The 20,776-nt window shown below is 36.7% G+C and overlaps 1 protein-coding gene across 1 annotated transcript in view; it reads right to left on the bottom strand.

The window, feature by feature from the left end:
• Nucleotides 1–20,776, bottom strand: part of MAPKAPK5 (MAPK activated protein kinase 5) — a 100,823-nt gene that overhangs the window by 746 nt on the left and 79,301 nt on the right. Inside the window, exon 12 of the mRNA XM_053701704.1 lies at nucleotides 1–3,438. This exon is cut by the window's left edge and continues 746 nt beyond it. Coding sequence (XP_053557679.1) covers nucleotides 3,341–3,438 — 98 coding nt within the window. The 3' untranslated portion in view covers nucleotides 1–3,340. The remainder of the gene's footprint in view (nucleotides 3,439–20,776) is intronic.

Here is a 20,776-nt window from a genome sequence, read left to right on the forward strand (position 1 = left end):
GTAAACAATGTGAATGAATGAAAATCTAAAACAGTCTTTTTGCCGCTGAGGTATTAAGCATGACTTTATAAAGTAGTGATCTGTAAATGACATATTAACCAATTAACCCAACTGCTGGGTAGATATGTATATGCTTTGTCTTTTTAAAGGCACATCTGAATTTAAACATTAGGATTATTCATACTTGAACAGATTTCTGAAGCTGCAATGGTTCTGGTCTTGAGTAAAAAGGTGGGGGATTTTTGTATACATTCGTTCTAAAAAGTACATATGATAATATGTGCAGCATACATTTACTGTGCTGTGTTTTTATGAGCTGACAGCATACATTGTGCTGTGAAAGAGAGACACATTGCCATATACGTCATACTGCGGTTTATCATGAGATCCAGAGCTGGAATGCATTTTTAATGACAAAAGGCTTTTCTGTCTTTAGGGATTTCATAATGATTGTTTTATACACAATCTGTTCTACAAAGGTAATATCAGTTTAACTACTGAATGAGATAAAGCTGCAAAGCCATCTGATACAGGTTGCAAATTTACAGCAAATGGGAGAATGTACAGAACTGCAAAGCTGTTGTTTGTAACTCAATTACTGCTGAAAAAAAAATCAATAGGAAACCATTTCTGGAAATGAATTAGTGTCATATATGACTTAGTGTTAACACTTACAGTAGATATAAACTATATGATCCAAGGTTTAGTAGAAAATGTTAATAGACTTTAAACTTCTTATCTTGATCAATGGGAAAATGTATCTGGTGTGTAATCGAAACAAACATTTTGGCTCTAAAAAGCTCTTAATCATTTAATTTCTGAAGGTTAGACACATAAGAAGCATAGTGTTGCTACAATGATGTTAAAAAATTATAATGAATTATAATTAATGTGCACCTATTTTTACCTGCCAAAGGTTTGTGTTTTTTTGTTTGTTTGTTAAGAAACACCCTTTCTGCTTTTGCTTGGGCCAGGGATCTTGTAGGTCAGTTGATAATTATAATGCACATATGTGCTTCACTCATTCTATACTTAACTTCTGCAGCAGTATTCAATTAAAAAGTACATTCTAATGCAAAAATGAAATGCTGTAATCCAATATGTCAAGATATCCATGAGCAAGGTATTTTTTTTTAGGATTCTATTTAGACGGTTACATGTCATTTTAGATGGAGATGGCGCTTTCGCCACTAGAGGGCAGTGTCGGGTAATATGCAAGACAAGCCTATTCACAGTCATTTATGTATAACATCCACTTGCTTTTGGGAGCACCTGATTTTAAATGCATTACACTAAAGTTTCTCAAATGCTTAAGTAAAAAAATAACTTTTGAAGGGAAAATGATTATTTCTGTACTTAAAAAAAAAAACTACTTTTTTTGGGGGGGGGTTTCCGGTGTTTTGTTTAACGTAACAAATGAAAATTGCTGTTTTGTATAAAACTGTATTGTATGCTATTCAGGAGCTGCCAAGATGGGGATATGTAAGGTATACGATTTCTTGGTGGTCAGAGGTCAAAAAGCAAATTCTGTAACCAAATTGCTGCAAATCAATAGCTGCTTTAGGCAGGTTGCAGCATTTGAAAGAAACCCTAGGTAATAGAATGTTCTTTCTGGCCTCTAGGGAGTGTGAGATAAGCACATTTTTTTTACATAAAACCTATTTAATAAACAAATATATTTTCTGACGGAATAACGATCAGTTCTGTCTATAAATCAAGTTGTACTCTTCAGGGCCAAAAATTATTTTAATGGTTGAGCATGCAGCATTCATTTCTACAGGGACTACAGCTAAGATTTTGTATTGTATGTATCTATGGAAGGGGCATTCATAGGACTGAAAAAATACTTCAGCTAAAAAAGGAAAGGCAAATGAGAAATCAGACATTATCCAAATTAACATAGCATTTAAAGGGATTGTTGGATCTACTTATATAATGTGGCAGCATAACGCACACAAAGATTGATGCCTTTATTTATTTACCCCCTCTCTACTAAACTTAAGTTTTAGAGGGTCTATGGCCAATGCAGTTAAGAATTCTGTGAATCAATTCCTATATGACAAAAGAAGATATTAACTATTGCTTTGCAAGTGCACGTAAACAAGTTGCTCACAAGAGTCAATATTTCTACAGAAACTTCTAACAAGGAAGAGTTTAGATTTTTAGCAAAGATTTTGAACCATGATACAAGCTGCACTGCACATTTCTTCACCAGTATGTGGAAATGGCAGAAAAGGGGCCCTTGTACAGTACCACGTGTAATACAAGTTCATAACACATTGAAGTTACGTTGTAGCATTTTATAAAACTGCACAGTTGGCACTTAGTCTGCAGCTTGTCACTGCATATTCAGGCACACCAATCATTTACACACAGAATGCTAATTTCTAATAAAGAAAAATACACTACAATTAAAAACTACAATGTATTCTAAAAAATATGATTAAAACGTTCCTGCAGCAAAACAAAAGTGAAACCATAAGTGATTAAAATGACTTTACAATCTGTAAGGCCTGCAATGCCTGTCATTAACAGGAGAATGTGTAATAGATTACATTCCAGTTGTGACGACTAGTAACAGCAACAAACACATAGATGGCCTTTAAAGGAGATTCTTGTTGTTATGGATAGTTGACAAGTGGATTGTTATCTAGTTCCCTGTCTGAGGTCAAATCTGAGCAGGCTTTGCGCGGATGTAAAGATTTCTACAACTTGATATCGGTTTTAAAAGAAAGGATAAAAAAAATAGTTTATAAATAAAAGTAGTAAATCGGATGTGTCATTTCCTTTTGAATTCAACTGGCACATTAACAGAGCAGCTGGTGAGCAAGATGAGAGGCTTGTGCTGTTTCCAATCATTCCTGAGGAAATTGAGAGCCAGTGTAACTGATCCGTTACATCCAACAAAGCCTATATTCAAGTATGTTAACACATTGGCTGCCACAGGCGGACTGCAGCGCCACCTATGGCAGCAAAAGGTTTAAGCAGCCTGCTTGCACCTGTGGTTATGTATATAGCAGCCTGCTGGATATGTAAGGACAAATAGGAAAGCCCACATTTTCTGTAGGCTACAAGAGAACTATAAGCGGCAGAGTTCTTCTGCTAGGCTTCTACATATTATATTAGTGTGAAAAACCCTCTTTAAATCTTTGTTTTGTTTTTTTAAATAAATTACAGTACCAATGATTTTCTTTTCACATCTATCTACATCATGTTCTATGTTCAAGCTGTGAAAACTCAGTGAAATAATTTACATAAAATTATTTTACAGTTATTTAAGACGTTTTAAGGATAATGATTAAAAAAAGGGGTCGGGTAGGAAGGGGAGTGAACACTTTAGCTACTGAGAGTCCTCTTGAGAATTTGTTTGTTCTTCAATAACTTGTTTTACTATTTCTGCCAGTTTGAGGCGATCAACTTTGTCTGTAAATCCTCGACCTGCAAATTAAAACAGACCATATGATGTAATGATATAAAATAGACAGACATCATACTGAAAATTAATGACAGTGTATGTGCTGTATACAAAAGCTGCAAATGTTCCAATGTGCTAGCGCATTGCACTACTGCAAGCCTAGGAGGTTACCCCAAATGGCTTTTAAAAGTGATAGCAAAGCAAAGATTAAACTTTTAAACAATGTTCCATTTTGCTTCAAATTTGCTTTGTTCTCTTGGTATCCTTTGTTGGAGAGGAAATCTAGGTAGTTTGATAGCAGTTTAGGAGTGTTTGCGTGTCTTTAGCAGTCTATGACAATAAACAATGTTGCAAACACTGCTGCCAATTGGCTACAGACGTGTGCACACTTTTAAAAAAGGACATCAAGAGAACTAAGCAAAATTGATAGAATTAAAATGGAAGGTTGTTTAAAACTTAATGATCTATCCAATACATTTAAGTTTTGACTTTACTGTCCCTTTAACCTGTGAGACAGGCATATGTTACAAGGACCATTAAATACAGTAGAATTGCATAATCGACAAGTCCATAATAAATATACAAATCTACAGCATTTACTCTAAATTTTAAAAAGCAGTAGATTTTTTCTGACAAATTTCAAAGTTTATTTCAATTTGCGGCAACCCTGTATCCTGTGTCAGCCAGCAGCCAATCACAGGCTCATGTACTGTGAACTCTTGCACATGCGCAGTAGTAGCTCATGCATCACAACATGTGTATATAAAAAGACTGCAAACTTTAATAATGGAAGTAAACTGGAAAGTCTCTTAAAACCAAATTCTCACTCTGAATTATGAAAGTTTGATTTTGACTTTAATGTTCTTTTAAATTGACAGCCTATTCTAGAAAACTCCAGGAATGAGCCATGAATTGGAGGCCACTGACAGCCTTGTACGTCATTTTTCTTCCAAAACAACAATAATAAATAAATAATATTCATTAGAAATGTGTTGTCCAATGACCTTGGTAAATAATACGGTTTGCTCACTAATTAAAGAAATTTAAAAATGTAATTCCTCAAAAACAAAAACAAAAAAATAATCCTGACTCCACAGGGGGAATACAGAACAGGAAAGGTTGCAAGATCAGCTAAGTTTGGGGAGTTTTGTGTAAAAAAGCATCTCTTTAAAAAGGGAAAGCACAACATGGCATGGTTTGAGTTATTATTGGCAAGCCTATTTTTTAACCATAGCAAAGTTCTCTAAGCATTTTTTTGCCAACCTAAAAATGGCAGTGTCTACTTTAGGAACCTCTTTCTAATTCTAGTTTGTAGCTAGCTGGACTGCTCTTACAACAAAGAGCCAACATACAGTATTTTATTCCAAAATAGTAAATGCCAACAGGAACAGCAGTTTTTGTTTTTTTTAAAGGGACACTCAAGTCAAAATTAACCTTTCATGATTCAGATAGAGCATGTAATTTTAAACAACTTTCCAATTTACTTCCATTAACAAAAAGTGAACAGTCTTTTTATATTTATACTTTTTTAGTCCCAACTCCTACTGAGCATGTGCAAGAATTCACAGAATATATGATAAGCATTTTTGATTTGCTGATGGTTGTCACATGATACAGTAGGAGTGGAAATAGCCATAACTTTGAAAATTGTCCGAAAAAAAAATCTACTACTCAAGTGAAGTTCAGACTAAGTGCTAATGCATTGTCTTTTTATCTTGTATTTATCGATTATGCAAATCTACTGTATTTACTGGTTCTTTAAGAAAAAGAGTTGCAATTAAGCTTTCTATCTAATCCCAGAACGCACCTTGAACTAATTCCTGTGAACATCAGTAAGTAAAGAAAAAAAGAAAATGTTTTTTTACCTGATAAATTCATAATGGTGAGAGTCCTCAAGTCATCACATATGGGAGTTCCACTCCTGACCATCAGGAGGAGTCAAGCGATACCCCAAAACACCAGAGAATTAAATTCCTCCCACTTACCATGATTCTCAGTCATACATATAGCCAAGAAGAAGGAGGAAAATAGAAAGCAGGGATAAAGTGCTGCCACCACCTGAACAAAAAGAAAGGGCTTGTTGACTCACACCATTATGAAAAAATGAATGCCCGGTAAGCATAAATTGTGTTTTCTTCCATCAGATGGTGAGAGTCATCACATGTGAAAATCTATACCCAAGCAGTGAAGTCCACAAGATCACCTTCCAAAAAGCAGCATACATCAAAGTGATAAAATGTAGCCTTCATTGCATACTATTTCTAAGCAGATGTCTTGGGAGATTTATTTTCCAACCATGACATGAACCATCTAATGAACCATCTAAGTGTGAGATACAGCCAGATAAAAAGAGGAAGCCTGAATCAAAAGATAATCAAGGTAAATAATTACAGAGATTAATTTGGCTCAAACCACAGACAACAGAGCTCCCAGCAGCTTTGTAAACACTGGGGGTGTTGTAGCCAGACAGAAAGAGAGGACCAGAAATTAATAATAACTATATGGAAAAACAAATCTCAGGAACCTGACATGAACCCTGTGATAGAGATATGTAAATAAGCATCTTTGTAATCTATGCTAGACATAAGCTGACCCTCCTGCACTAAAAGAGATAAAGGGTGAATTGTCTCCATCTTGAAAATAGGAACTCAGAACTTTGTTTAAGATTTTGAGATCTAACACAGGATGAGAAGTTCCTTCATTCTTCGGTACTATAAAGAGATTTAAATAAGACCCCGGGTTTAATTCTGAAGTGGGAACTGGAGCAATCACTCCTAATAATTCCATGAAAAAAAAGCTTGGGCATTTAAAGAATTTCAAGCCAACCAAGAGAGGAAGGATCTTCCTTAAGGAGGCTTAGAACAAAAGCTTATGTAATATCCCTGAGAAATGATTCCCAACACCCAGGGATCTAAAACGGATCTCTTACAATCCTCTTAAGAGACTTAATCTGCTCTATCAGACACTGTTCTGGTATGGGGCCATGACTTCATGTGGACTTGGAGGCTGGGGTAGATTTCTTGGTCAGTTTGTCTTTAGACCAAGAATGGTTGAACTTCCAGAAAGATTTGGAGTAAGCAGAACTCTGGGCAGAAGAGGAAGAAATGAATACATCCTGCAGATCTAAGATTATCCTTAGATATTTTTTATCTTGAGGTAGAAAAGCTCCATTACCCCCAGTTACTGTATAAAAAAAAAAAGCATCAAGTCCTGGCCCAAACAGATTTATCCTGAAAGGGAAGAGAAAATATGGATTTAGAAACCATATAAGCAGACCAAAATTTAAGCCATAAAGTGCGTCTTGCTAAAACAGCCAATGCAGCATTTGTGGCATTAATACGACTCAATTCCACCACTGCATCATATATATGAAGCTATTTGATGTTCTCAGGAGATTAATGTGATCCTAAAGCTCATCCAAAATTGTTTCCCCAGAAAAAAGATCTAAATGGTTTGCACAACAAACAGCAGCACAGGCAACACTGACAGCAAGTCTAATCATAAAACCTGCAAACTGAAAAATATCATCTATGAAAACCCTCAAGTTTTTTTAATCAAAGTTTTTTATTGAGGTATTTCGTAAAATAACATACACTTTTTGTTAGCATACACAGAATGCAAATAAGAAATGCTCAAATGGCCATGCCAAACATAAAATACAGTAGAACTAAACATATTTTTCACTTAAAATCTCCGGTTTGACAAATCTGAAGACAACAAATAAGATTCTCAGAAAATATACCATACCATGTTGTCTCTAATAACAATGCAAAACAAAGTGCAAAAAATAATTTGATACCTCTTTTTAATTTATATGATAGCTTAATACTAGAACCTCTAGATCATGAATTGCTGCCTATTAGAGTGATACGTTATAATAGCCAATTGTAAGCCGAAAACAAACTATTGATTATGAGAGGTACATTTTTTTATACCCTTGTATAAATAGGCGCAAGGTCGCGGATTAGTACCGCTAAAGAATTCACCATATTGGGCGAATGAATAGTAAATTATAGCCCAACTATAAAATTCTAAGTTGAATGTAGCCCACCAGGAGCTCATGCTAGCGTGTGGAGGTCGGGGGTATAAATATAGAATGGTGTAGATTAATTACTGTAGTTTCTCATTAGAGATATTGGGTATGGATATTTTAGTCATATTAGTAACCCAATTTAACCTAATGGCCTTTAGAAAAAGTGTAAATGTGGTTTTGGGCGGTAAAAGTGAAATATAGGCTTGTATTGGGCATATTCTAGTTTTTTAATTTATAAGCCACAAAATTGTATAGTAACAAAAATAGTCCAAGAAGATGCCTCAACTATATGGTGGCGTAACGCCTTAATTTCTTGTTGGAGAGTGGAGCCCAAACTGGAAATATATGTATAAAAGAAAAAGTTTCCTAATATCTCTCTATCTAATCTATAGTTAGTGTTTAGTAAATATATCTATGTACTAAGGCTGTGCTAGTTAATAGAATGTAGAGTATAGGAGGGAAATAATGATGTTCAATGCCCTTATATGTAAGTTGGGAGAAGCCCTGCACTTATATCTGGGTTGAAGTATGATATAAAAATTTTGAGAAATAAGTACCTGTAGTTTACAGCTTGTATACCATGAAAGATATATGGTCACTCTTAAGTTTATGATCGGGAATACCATTTATGACCAATATAGAATACAGGTATAAGAATTATAAATATGGTTAATGTGTTATTAAGTGACTTACAATGAAACTGATAAAGAACATGGAAAATAACATAATTTATGTAAGAACTTACCTGACAAATTCATTTATTTCATGATGGCAAGAGTCCATGAGATAGTGACATATGGGATATACATTCCTACCAGGAGGGGCAACGTTTCCCAAACCTCAAAATGCCTATAAATACACCTCCTACCACACACATACTTCAGTTTAATGTATAGCCAAAAAGAGTAAAAAAAGCATACAAAAAAGAGGAACTGGAAAATAATATTGTGCTTTTATACAAAAAAATATAACCACCAAAAAACAGGGTGGGACTCATGGACTCTTGCCATTATGAAAGAAATTAATGTATCAGGTAAGTTCTTACATAAATTGTGTTTTCTTTCATGTAAATGGCCATGAGCAAGTGATGTATGGGATAAAAATAGCTACAAAGGAATGGGGTAACCAGGCGCCAACTGACGGAGGCTAGGTGTAAGAGGATAAGTCTTAAAAACAACTTGAATTTAATAACATATAGTTAAAACAATGTTAACAATGAAGATAATTTAAAAACACTGGTGATAGTTAAAAAACAATGTACACAATTTTAACTCCTAGTTCATGGATCCATGAAGTACAATGCTATAATAATAGGTCTAAATAGACATGGTACAATAGATATGATTCAATAAATCAATATATAAACTGAATAGAGCTGATTGCAAAGAAATAAAGCCAGATAGTGATAAATAGTGTCCAAAAAATATCCAAAAAATTAATGTCCAAAAGATTTGTCCAATCAAATCAATATCTAGATATTGTGAAAAAAATCTGAAAAAAATGTGTCCCAATCCTCAATTTGTGTTTAAAAAGTGTCACAGATAGTGTCCCAAATGGCACTCCAAAATATTGTGAATAAGTCAATGTGTAGTCCACCAAATATGAAGCAAAAATATGAAACAAAAATATGAAACAAAAATATGGGAGCGTGCCAAAAGTAAAAAAATGCTAGTGAACAAATACAATCCAAATAGTAAGAATATGTGTTGAAACCTTTGTTAATTTTTCTCCTGGTAAGAAGGGGTAGATTCACAGGATAGGAGAAGAAACCATGGTGAAGGATAATACAAAAATTGTAAAAATATAAAAATATATAAACAAATACCTGTGGAGAGAAAGATACAAAGTGGCAACTGATCTAGTAGAATGAGCTGTAATTCTCTGAGGCGGAGACTGTCCTCCAAATAAGCCTTGTGAATCATAAGCTTTAACCAAGATGCCAAAGAAATGGCTTTCTGACCTTTCCTAGGACCAGAAAAAACAACAAATAGACTAGAAGTCTTCCTGAAATCCTTGGTAGACTCCACAAAGTATTTCAAAGCTCTTACTACATCCAAAGAATGTAACGATTTTTCAAGAGAATTCTTAGGATTCCTACACAAAGAAGGAACAACAATTTCCCTACTAATGTTGTAACAATTTACAACCTTAGGAAGAAATTAAACAAAGTGCACAAAACAGCTTTATCCTGATGAAAAATTAGAAAAGGAGACTAACAAGAGAAAGCAGACAATTCAGAAACTCTTCTAGCAGAAGAGATAGCCAAAAGAAACAATACTTTCCAAGAAAGTAATTTAATATCCAAAGAATATCCAAAGAATGCATAGGCTCAAAAGGAGGAGCCTGCAAAGCCTTCGAAACCAAATTAAGATTCCACGGAAGAGAAATAGACTTAATAACAGGCTTGATACGGACCAAAGCCTGAACAAAACAGTGAATATAAGGAAAGCAATCTTTCTATGAAATAAAACAGAAAGAGCAGATATTTGTCCCTTCAAAGTACTTACAGACAAACCTTTATCCAAACCATCCTGAAGAAACTGTAAAATTCTAGGAATTCTAAAAGAATGCCAAGAGAATTTATGAGAACACCATGAAATATAGGTCTTCCAAACCCGATAATAAATCTTCCTAGAAACAGACTTACGAGCCTGCAACATAGTATTAATTACTGAGTCAGAGAAACCTCTATGACTAAGCACTAAACGTTCAATTACCATACCTTCAAATTGATTTGAGATCCTGATGGAAAAACGGCCCTTGCGACAGAAGGTCTGGCCTTAAAGGAAGTGACCAAGGTTGGCAACTGGACATCCGGACAAGATCCACATACCATAATCTGTGAGGCCATGCTGGTGCTATCAGAAACACATGCAATTGTTCCATTATGATATTGGAGATCACCTTTGGAAGAAGAACTAGAGGCGGAAAAATATAAGCAAGTTGGTAAGACCAAGGAACTGCTAACGCATCCACCATCTCCGTCTGAGGATCATTGGACCTGGAAAGGTATCTGGGAAGTTTCCTGTTTAGATGGGAAGCCATCAGATTTATTTCTGGCAGACCCCACATCTGTGCAATCTGAAAAAACACATCTGGTTGGAGACACCACTCCACCGGATGCAAAGTCTGACGGCTGAGATAATCCACTTCCCAATTGTCTACACCTGGGATATGAATCGCAGAAATTAGACAAGAGTTGGATTCCGCCCAAGAAAGTATCCGTGATACTTCTTTCATTGCTAAAGGACTGCGAGTCCCTCCCTGATGACTGACATATGCCACAGTTGTGATATTGTCTGTCTGAAAGCGAATGTAAAGTTCACTCTTTTAATAGAGGCCAAGCCTGAAGAGCTCTGAAAATAGCACGGAGTTCTAAAATATTGATTGGTAACCTCACCTCTTGAGGATTCCAAAACCCTTGTGCTGTCAGAGACACCCAGACAGCTCCCCAACCTGCGAGACTTGCATCTGTTGAGATTGTAGTCCAGAAAGGACGAACTAAAGAGGCCCCTTGAATAATCCGATGATGGTCCAACCACCAGGACAGAGAGAGTTGAATGTTGGGATATAAGAATATCAATTGTGATATCAGAGTATGATCCCTGCACCACTGATTCAGCATACAAAGCTGCAGAGGTCTCATATGAAAACGAGCAAAGGGGATCGCGTCCGATGCTGCAGTCATGAGACCTAAAACTTCCATGCACATAGCTACTGAAGGGAATGATTGAGACTGAAGGTTTCGACAGGCTGAAACCAATTTCATTTGCCTCTTGTCTGTTAAAGAGAGAGTCATGGACACTGAATCTATCTGGAAACCTAAAAAGGTGACCCTTGTCTGAGGAATCAAGAAACTCTTTGGTAAATTGATCCTGCAACCATGACTTTAAAGACGCAACACTAGTTGATTTGTGTGAGATTCTGCTAAATAAAAAGATTGAGCCAGTACCAAGATATCGTCCAAATAAGGAAACACCGCAATACCCTGCTTTCTGATTACAGATAGAAGGGCACCGAGAACCTTAGAAAAGATTCTTGGAGCTGTCGCTAGACCAAATGGAAGAGCGACAAATTGGTAATGCTTGTCTAGAAAAGAGAATCTCAAAAACTGATAGTGGTCTGGATGAATCGGAATGTGAAGATAAGCGTCCTGTAAGTCTATTGCGGACATTTAATGACCTTGCTGAAGAAAAGGAAGAATAGTCCTTATAGTCACCATCTTGAAAGCTGGGACCCTTACAAAACGATTAAAAAACTTCAGATCCAGAACTGGTCTGAATGAATTTTCTTTCTTTGGGACAATGAAAAGATTTGAATAAAAACCCAGACCCTGTTCCTGAAGCGGAACTGGTATAATCACCCCTGAAAGCTCCAGATCTGAAACACTTCAGAAAAGCCTGAGCTTTCACAGGATTTGTTGGAAAATGAGAGAGAAAGAATCTTCTCACAGGAGGTCTTATTCTGAAACCTATTCAATACCCTTGAGAGACAATGCTCTGATTCCACTGATTCTGAACGGAATCTGCCCAAATACTTAGAAATAATTTTAATCTGCCCCTGTCAGGGTTTTTTCCCTGTTTTGTTTGCCATGTGATGCTGGCAGCCATTATACTCACCTCTCTTGCCGACTATGGTGCATTGTGGGGGATGCTGCTCATTTCCTGCACTTCCTTTTATGGCCTTTGCGTAATGTCAGGGTGCCAGGAATCAGACTGAGACGAGAAGTGCAAAAATAATCACACCTTTATTAATAACAAAAAAATAATAAAAAGTCCAAAAGTCAAATAACAAGCCAAGAGTCAAAACCAGAGCTGGTAGTCAGACGAGCCAAGTCAGGAGCCAAAGCAAATAGTCAGGCGAGCCGGAATCAGGAACAAGGAAAACAGCAGAGTCAGGAACAAGCCAGGGATCAGGAACCAGGAAGGACGTCGGGCACCTAGGTAATACACAGGAACCCTCACAAACAGGTCTGAGACAACCCAAAGGCAAAGCATACTGAACAGAGGCCCTTTAAATAATAAGTGATGACATCACAATTCTGAGACTGCATCCTGTCTCACACAGATGATGCACACCAGTCTGGCCATAAAAGGAAGTGCAGGAAATGAGCAGCATCCCCCACAATGCACCATAGTCAGCAAGAGAGGTGAGTAAAATGGCTGCCAGCAGCACATGGCAAACAAAACAGGGAAAAAACCCTGACAGCCCCCCACCAGTTGAACTGGATTGAGGGCCGCACCTTCATGCAGTCTTGGGGGCTGACTTTGGCTTTTTATAAGGCTTGGATTTATTCCAACTTGAAGATGGCTTCCAATTGGAACCAGAGTCCTTAGGGGAAGGAGTGGTTTTCGGTTCTACATTCTGACAAAAGGAACGAAAAAGATTAGAAGCTTTAGATTTACCCTTAGACTTTTTATCTTGGGGCAAAAATATCAAAAATAGCATCACAGATAAAATTATTAGCATGTTGAAGCAAAGTAACAATGCTAGAAAAATCAGAATCTGTTTCCTGATTTGCTAGGCTATCTAACCAAAACGTTGATGCAGCCGCAACATCAGCCATAAAAATGGCATGCCTGAGAATATAGCCAGAATGTAAATAAGCTTTCCTTAGATAAGATTCAATCTTCCTATCTAAAGGATCCTTAAAGGAAGTAATATCTTCATAGGAATAGTAGAAATAGAGTAGAAATAGCCCCATCAACCTTAGGGACTTTTTCCCAAAACTCCAAACTAGCAGCTGGTAAAGGCTATAACTTCTTAAACCTAGAAGAAGGATTAAAAGAAGCACCAAGCTTAGACCATTCTTTAGCAATCACATCAGATGGCATCTGGAACAGGAAAACCTCATGAGTAATCACAGGCAGTTAAAAAACATAATTTAAACGCTTACTGTATTTGTTATCAAGAGGATCCAACTCCTCAATACCCAAAGTAACTAATACTTCTTTCAACAAAGACTGAATATATTCAATCTTAAAAATATAAGAAGATTTATCAACTTCAATGTCTGTAGTAGGATCTTCTGAACCAGAGAGATCCTCTTCAGAGGAGGATATTTCAGTATGTTGTCGGTCATAACAAATTTCATCAGTTTTATGAGAAGTTTTAAAAGACTTTTTACATTTATTAGAAGGTAGAATAGCAGACATAGCCTTCTGTATTGCATCAGCAATATAATTTTTCATATCAACAGGGATATCATGTACATTAGATGTTGAGGAAACAACAGGTGCTGTACTAGTACTAATAGAAACATTATCATTATGCCAAAGCTTATGATAACTGTTACATAATATAGCTGGAGATATAATCTCAGCTTGCTTACAACAGATACACTTAGCTTTGGTAGAACTGTGCTTAGGCAGCATGGTTCCTACAGTAGCTTCTGAGACAGGATCAGACTAGGACATCTTGCAAAATGTAAAAGAAAAAATAACATTTAAACAAAATATCCAATTTCCTCAGGAATGGGAAAAAATGCATATGCTAAATAAGCAGAAAAGCAAACAGCATAGCCCTCTAGAATGTAAAGAGAGCAAGGAGCATAAGAAAGTGAGGTAATATAATAAAAAAAAATACATGGCGCCAAGTATGACGCAAACTGAAATTTTTTTGGCACCAACCAATATCCGTAAATGACGCAACTCGGGTCATAACAAGCGCAACTTCGCACCAAGAACCCAACGTCAAAAAAGACGCAAGAAATGACGAAACATGCAACACCATAGACGCAATTTTGCGCTAAAAAATGTTTGCAACAAAAATGATGCAATAAATAACAGCATTTTGCACCCTCACAAGCCTAGATTTTCCCACAAAATGTAAGGAAAAACAAGTCAAATTAAAAAAAGACTAAACTCCAGGTAAGAAAACAGCTTCCTAAAACATGATTCTCATACTGAAACTGTTAGACTGCAAAGGGAAATATACATAGACCTGACTCATGGCAAATATAAGTAAAATACATATATTTAAAACTTTATATTAATAGATAAAGCGCCAAACATAGCTGAGAGTTTCTTAAATAATGATACATACTTACCAAAGACACCCATCAACATATCGCAGATAGCCAAACCAGTACTGAAAACTATCTGCAGAGGTAATGGTATAAGAGTATATCGTCGATCTGAAAAGGGAGGTAGGAGATGAATCCCTACAACCGATAACTGAGAGCCCTTGAAAAGATTTCCCATGAGTGAAACCATAAAAATCAATACACAATACTCTCTTCACATCCCTCTGACAAACACTGTACTCAGAGGAATTGGGCTTCAGAATGCTTAGAAGCGCTTATCATAAAAGAAATCATAAAAATCAAGCACAAACTTACTTCACCACCTCCATAGGAGGCAAAGTTTGTAAAACTGAAGTATGTGTGTGGTGGGAGGTGTATTTATAGGCATTTTGAGGTTTGGGAAACTTTGCCCCTCCTGGTAGGAATGTATATCCCATACGTCACTAGCTCATGGACTCTTGCCATTTACATGAAAGAAATATCAATTAAGCAAATATTAAAACTGGGCAATGATGTAAAAAATGTAGTATATTCACAACGCTTAACCATTCTGAACTCGATAAATATTAGGTGAATAACTTTCTAGTTGTATAATAGCTTAATCTATAATAATGGGAATCTAGGAGGTTTTAAACATGCTTAGGTAAAGGTATTTTTAACAAGTTATATAAAACCTGAGTCAGTCAAAATAAAATTATATTATGTAGACTAGAGTGCAGACTGAGTGTATCAATGTTTTTATTTTCCATTCTAGTTATATCTTTCACTTGCTATGTAACAGGCCACTTTCAGACCCTGAGGTACCAATATTGTTTGGGGAATAGTAGATAGTAAGGGCCTCTCTCAGGACTTAGTTTGACTCAGCTATAGATTTATAGTAGGGATAAAAAAAAACTATGAAATATGGAACTAGGGAAATAAACTGGGTTTAGCTATAACAGATTCATATTGCAGAGACATTATCAGCTGTAGAACAGGTATTGTATAGCAATTAAGACTGCCTATACAGTGACTTGGTAATCACCTGTTATACATGTAGAAATTACCACAGCACATACCTGATGCACAAGGAAACTCTATTATTAAAACAAAACCGTATCAGTGAGAACTATAAGGAGTAGCTGCGGATGAGCATTAGAGTGTTATTATGATGCACAACCTTATCAAATACATAGTTCAGTAACATCATATCTAACATTACCAAGACTTATGAGGGAGAATTATATATCTGTATTCACATGGATGAAATCATGTACTGTATATGAACCACATACATAAATAGAAAAGAAAACTAGAGCTATGCATCAAAACATTTCAGGCCTAAGATGCACTAGTTGAGCTGTGCAGACTTGAACAGCGTATTGGGTATGTTAAAGATTGTTTATTTGTGAGAGACAGTACATCCATAAAACCTATGTAAAGTATTGTAGCTGATGGAGGCCAGGTGTGGAATTCTGCTTAACCCACTCCAGAAACGACAAGTCATATCCTGGGGTAGGGTCTGGATCGATAGGCAGCGGGACTGCCACTGGACAGATAAAATTGGTCGGCTGAGATTGCTGTATAGCTGTGAGTCCAGATAAGTAAGTGTCCAGCGTCTCACACTACATTGTCTCCCATGGCTTCTAGCGTGTTTTCGGGAACCTCCATTCTCTCTCTGCGCTGTTAGGATCTGACTGTCAACACTCCTTGAATTGGTTGTCTTGCTGCCACATATCAGGAGTCCGGCCGCTCTATCCTGAAAGTCGGCTAGAGAGGATTCTGTGTGAGGTCTGTTCTGCTGCGTAGCAGCGTCAGATCTAGCTATGGCATAAGGATTCCCAGTTTCCCAGTTTGGCGAGGTTTAACTCTGCTTTTATGTCTCCAGTCCGCAATAGGCAGCTTTGATTTTTGTCTGCCCTGGAAGAAAGGATACTTACAGCAGCTTGTGTACTGTAAATGTCATCCCTTTTCTCCACCATCTTAGGTGCGCTGATGTCTCCTTCCACACATGGGTCTCTGACTAACTATGAGTTCGGCAAAATTTCTGTGTATATGCAGATCAAGCTTTATGAGGAGTGCATGTATCAGAGAATGATAGTCCTCCTCCATGGTCAAAATAAGATATATAGCTCAGGGTTTCTGCTTTCTAAAACAATATTTGCTCAGAGCTCCTGAGAACTGCGTCTGCACTGTTCTGCGGTAAGCTCCGCCCCCACCCACAAGTTTTCTATCTAAAGGATCCTTAGAGGACCCTCCAAAGGAATAGTGGAAAGCCTAGTAATCTGTGTTGACAGAAGGAAGAGGAAACAGATTTGAACTTAGAAGACGGGACAAAAGGAATTCTGCCATTCTTTAGAAAGGAGTTCAAAAACTGAACCAGGCAAAAGAAAAGAAGAAGGCTGTTTGGAAGCTGTCTTAAAAGGATTGATACATTCCTTAACTGGTTGCTTAAAGAGACATGAAACCTAAAATTATTTCTTTCATGATCTAGAAACTTTGCAATTTACTTCTGTTATTGAATTTGTTTCATTCTCTTGATATCCTTTGTTGAAAAGCATATCTAAATAGGCTCGGCGGCTGCCCACAGATGACTTGTGATTGGCTCACCCATGTGCATTGCTATTTCTTCAACAAAGGATATCTAAAGAATGAAGCAAATTAGAAGTAAATTGGAATGTTGTTTAAAACTGTATTCTCCATCTTTTTTAGCTTTCATGTCCCTTTAACTGTAGCAGGAAAATCCTCTACTATTAAAATAATTAAAACTTCCCCCAATACAGCATGAATATGTTCAAGCCTGAAATTAAAGGAAACATCCTCTGCCACTGCAGCAGGATTCTGAGACTTAGAGAGACTATCCTCAAAATAAGAGTCCTTAGAGTCAAACACCTCTGTCATCAATGGTTAACTTGGGTAGAACTCTCATAATGAGCTAAAGGGCAAAGAAGAATCACCATCCAATCCTTGCATATGTCTGTGCCTAACAGGTACCACTTCATAAATAGAGTGAATGTACTCCTTACATTTTGGATATAATTCAGATTAACCCTCCTGGGAACAATCTTGATAAGGCAAAAACCCTTTGCATACTCTGAGCAACACAAACTGGAACGTGTTAAAGTATCAGTGGACCTCCCTTCTAAAAGATCAGCTGGCAGACCAGAGGCCTGAGCTGCACTAGTTTGCTTCATAGTAACAGTAAGGAAAAAGCTTAAGTATCAGACCCAAGCTAATAAGCAATACGAAGCACACATATAATTAAGCCTGAAGGGAAGAAATATAGTAATGGCACAATGTAAAACCAGTTAACCATTAAGAGTGAAAACAGTAACAATAATGAGGTAAAGTCAAACACTGAAATTTCTGTGAAAAACAAAGGCTAACCTAGCAAATCAGAGCATACAAAGGGTGAAAATAAAATGTATACCCCAAATTTAAAGAAAAACCTCACCACATCTACTAATCCGGAGAGCATTTTCCCACATGCTGAGATATTACAGCAAAACAGGAACAGGAAAGGATTATCACAGAGAAGGGCACGATAAAATGGTTAACCCTTCGCGAACCTGCACTACCAGTGAGCGCTAAAACCAAGAAACCTTAGGGAACAAGAAGAACTTGGAGCGGGTGAGGGAAAATAAACTGTGTATAGCTCAGATGTAAATTCTGAGTATGCTACAGATGATCACGCTAAATTTAAAGCTACAGTAACCTTGAGAAAAAAAAATCATACATTTTTAAAAGTGCTTCATTGCTAATATAAGGTGTATGATGTAGAAATATATGTCCCCAGACTATGTGAAGCATGTGTACATGTTCATACTAATAGCCGGTGAGGTATAAAGATGCAAAGTACTTACCTCTGCTGCAGCAACATGATTCCAAGTAAAGACCCAGGGCAAACACTATGCCAAGCAACAGCATCTACAACCCAGGAGATTGGTGAAGTTATCCACATTTCACCTGGGGAGGGCTGTGGATCCAGCAGCTTATTGTTGACCAGGGGATTGGTGGCAAGTCCACATCTCACCTAGGAGGCCTGTTACATTTCTCTGAGAAAAGATGTTCCACTGACTTATCCTCGTCAACTCCTCTGACCAACAAGGTACTGCGAGGAGGAAATGGGCCTCAGATCTATAACAGAACCCCTCTCAACCATGAGTAGATCTGCACTTCAACTTTTACTTCACTCCATCAACAAGGCAAAAGAAAAAAACAAAGGATCAAGGGAGGTTGGAGTGATTTAAAGCTTAGGTGTGTTGGTCTATCTTTGGCCTCCTCCTAGTGGTCAGGAGGGGAATTCCTAGATGTGATGGCTTGTGGACCTCTCACCATTTGATAAAACAAAAAATGTATTACATATATATCTAAAACTATACTTACACACTATTATTTAAAGGGACAGTCTAGACCAAATACATCAAATTTTGATGACTTATTGTTACATACCAGAGAAGCATCCTAAAACTGGTCAAACATCTATAAGCTTTAAAGAAGTAAACAAAACATTTAGATATTCAAAGTTTGTTAGGAGCCGAAAATGTCTGCCAAGCTCAGACCACCTATTGTGTGTATATTTTGGTTTGTTACGTTTCTTCAATCATGGTTGACTTACGAATACGTTTTCCTACTCGAACATCCTGATTTGTGCATGTGCAATTTGAAACTGAAAAACATTAAACGTGCACTGCTAAACTGTCATACAAGAAGGAAGCTGCGGGCAGAGCTTGGTGGTAATGATTATTTGAAAGTTTCATGTACTTCTTACAAGCTTATAAATGTGGAACCCGTTGCAGAAAACTTGACTGTTGCAAGTAATAAAGAATAAATATTGGGTTTAGACTGTCCTTTAAAAAAAAAAGAAAAAAAAAAAAAAAAGAAAAAAATCTTAATTAAAAAAATACAACCCCCCCAAACGGGACATAAATGTTCACTTTTTAAAAAAAATGTATAAATAATTATACAACTGCAATTAAACAAAGGATTAAAAAAACATAATTTATGTAAGAATTTACATGATAAATTCATTTCTTTCATATTGGCAAGAGTCCATGAGCTAGTGACGTATGGGATATACATTCCTACCAGGAGGGGCAAAGTTTCCCAAACTTCAAAATGCCTATAAATACACCCCCACCACACCCACAATTCAGTTTAACGAATAGCCAAGAAGTGGGGTGATAAGAAAGGAGCGAAAGCATCAACAAGGAATTGGAATAATTGTGCTTTATACCAAAAAAAAATCATAACCACCATAAAAAGGGTGGGTCTCATGGACTCTTGCCAATATGAAAGAAATGAATTTATCAGGTAAGTTCTTACATAAATTATGTTTTCTTTCATGTAATTGGCAAGAGTCCATGAGCTAGTGACGTATGGGATAGCAAATACCCAAGATGTGGAACTCCACACAAGAGTCAATAGAGAGGGAGGGATAAAAATAAAGACAGCCAATTCCACTGAAAAATTAATCCACAACCCAAATCAAAAGTTTTAATCTTTATAATGAAAAAAACTGAAATTATAAGCAGAAGAATCAAACTGAAACAGCTGCTCTAGTACTTTTCTACCAAAAACTGCTTCTGAAGAAGAGAAAACATCAAAATGGTAGAATTTAGTATAAGTATGCAAAGAAGACCAAGTTGCTGCTTTGCAAATCTGATCGACAGAATCTTCATTCTTAAACGCCCAGGAAGTAGAAACTGACCTAGTAGAATGAGCCGTAATCCTCTGAGGCGGGGATTTACCCGACTCCAAATAAGCATGATGAATCAAAAGCTTTAACCAAGATCCCAAAGAAATGGCAGAAGCCTTCTGACCTTTCCTAGAACCAGAAAAGATAACAAATAGACTAGAAGTCTTTCTGAAATCTTTAGTAGCTTCAACATAATATTTCAAAGCTCTTACCACATCCAAAGAATGTAAAGATCTCTCCAGAGAATTCTTAGGATTAGGACACAACGAAGGGACAACAATTTCTCTACTAATGTTGTTGGAATTCACAACTTTAGGTAAAAATTTAAATGAAATCCGCAAAACTGCCATATCCTGATGAAAAATAAGAAAATTAGACTCACAAAAAAGAGTAGATAAATCAGAAACTCTTCTAGCAGAAGAGATGGCCAAAAGGAACAACACTTTACAAGAAAGTAATTTAATGTCCAGAGAATGCATAGAATCAAACAGAGGAGCCTGTAAATCCGTCAAAACCAAATTAAGACTCCAAGGAGGAGAAATTGATTTAATGACAGGCTTGATACGAACCAAAGCCTGTACAAAACAATGAATATCAGGAAGTTTAGCAATTTTTCTGTGAAACAGA

This window comes from Bombina bombina, chromosome 2, assembly GCF_027579735.1.
Source record: "Bombina bombina isolate aBomBom1 chromosome 2, aBomBom1.pri, whole genome shotgun sequence".
Lineage (NCBI taxonomy): Eukaryota > Metazoa > Chordata > Amphibia > Anura > Bombinatoridae > Bombina > Bombina bombina.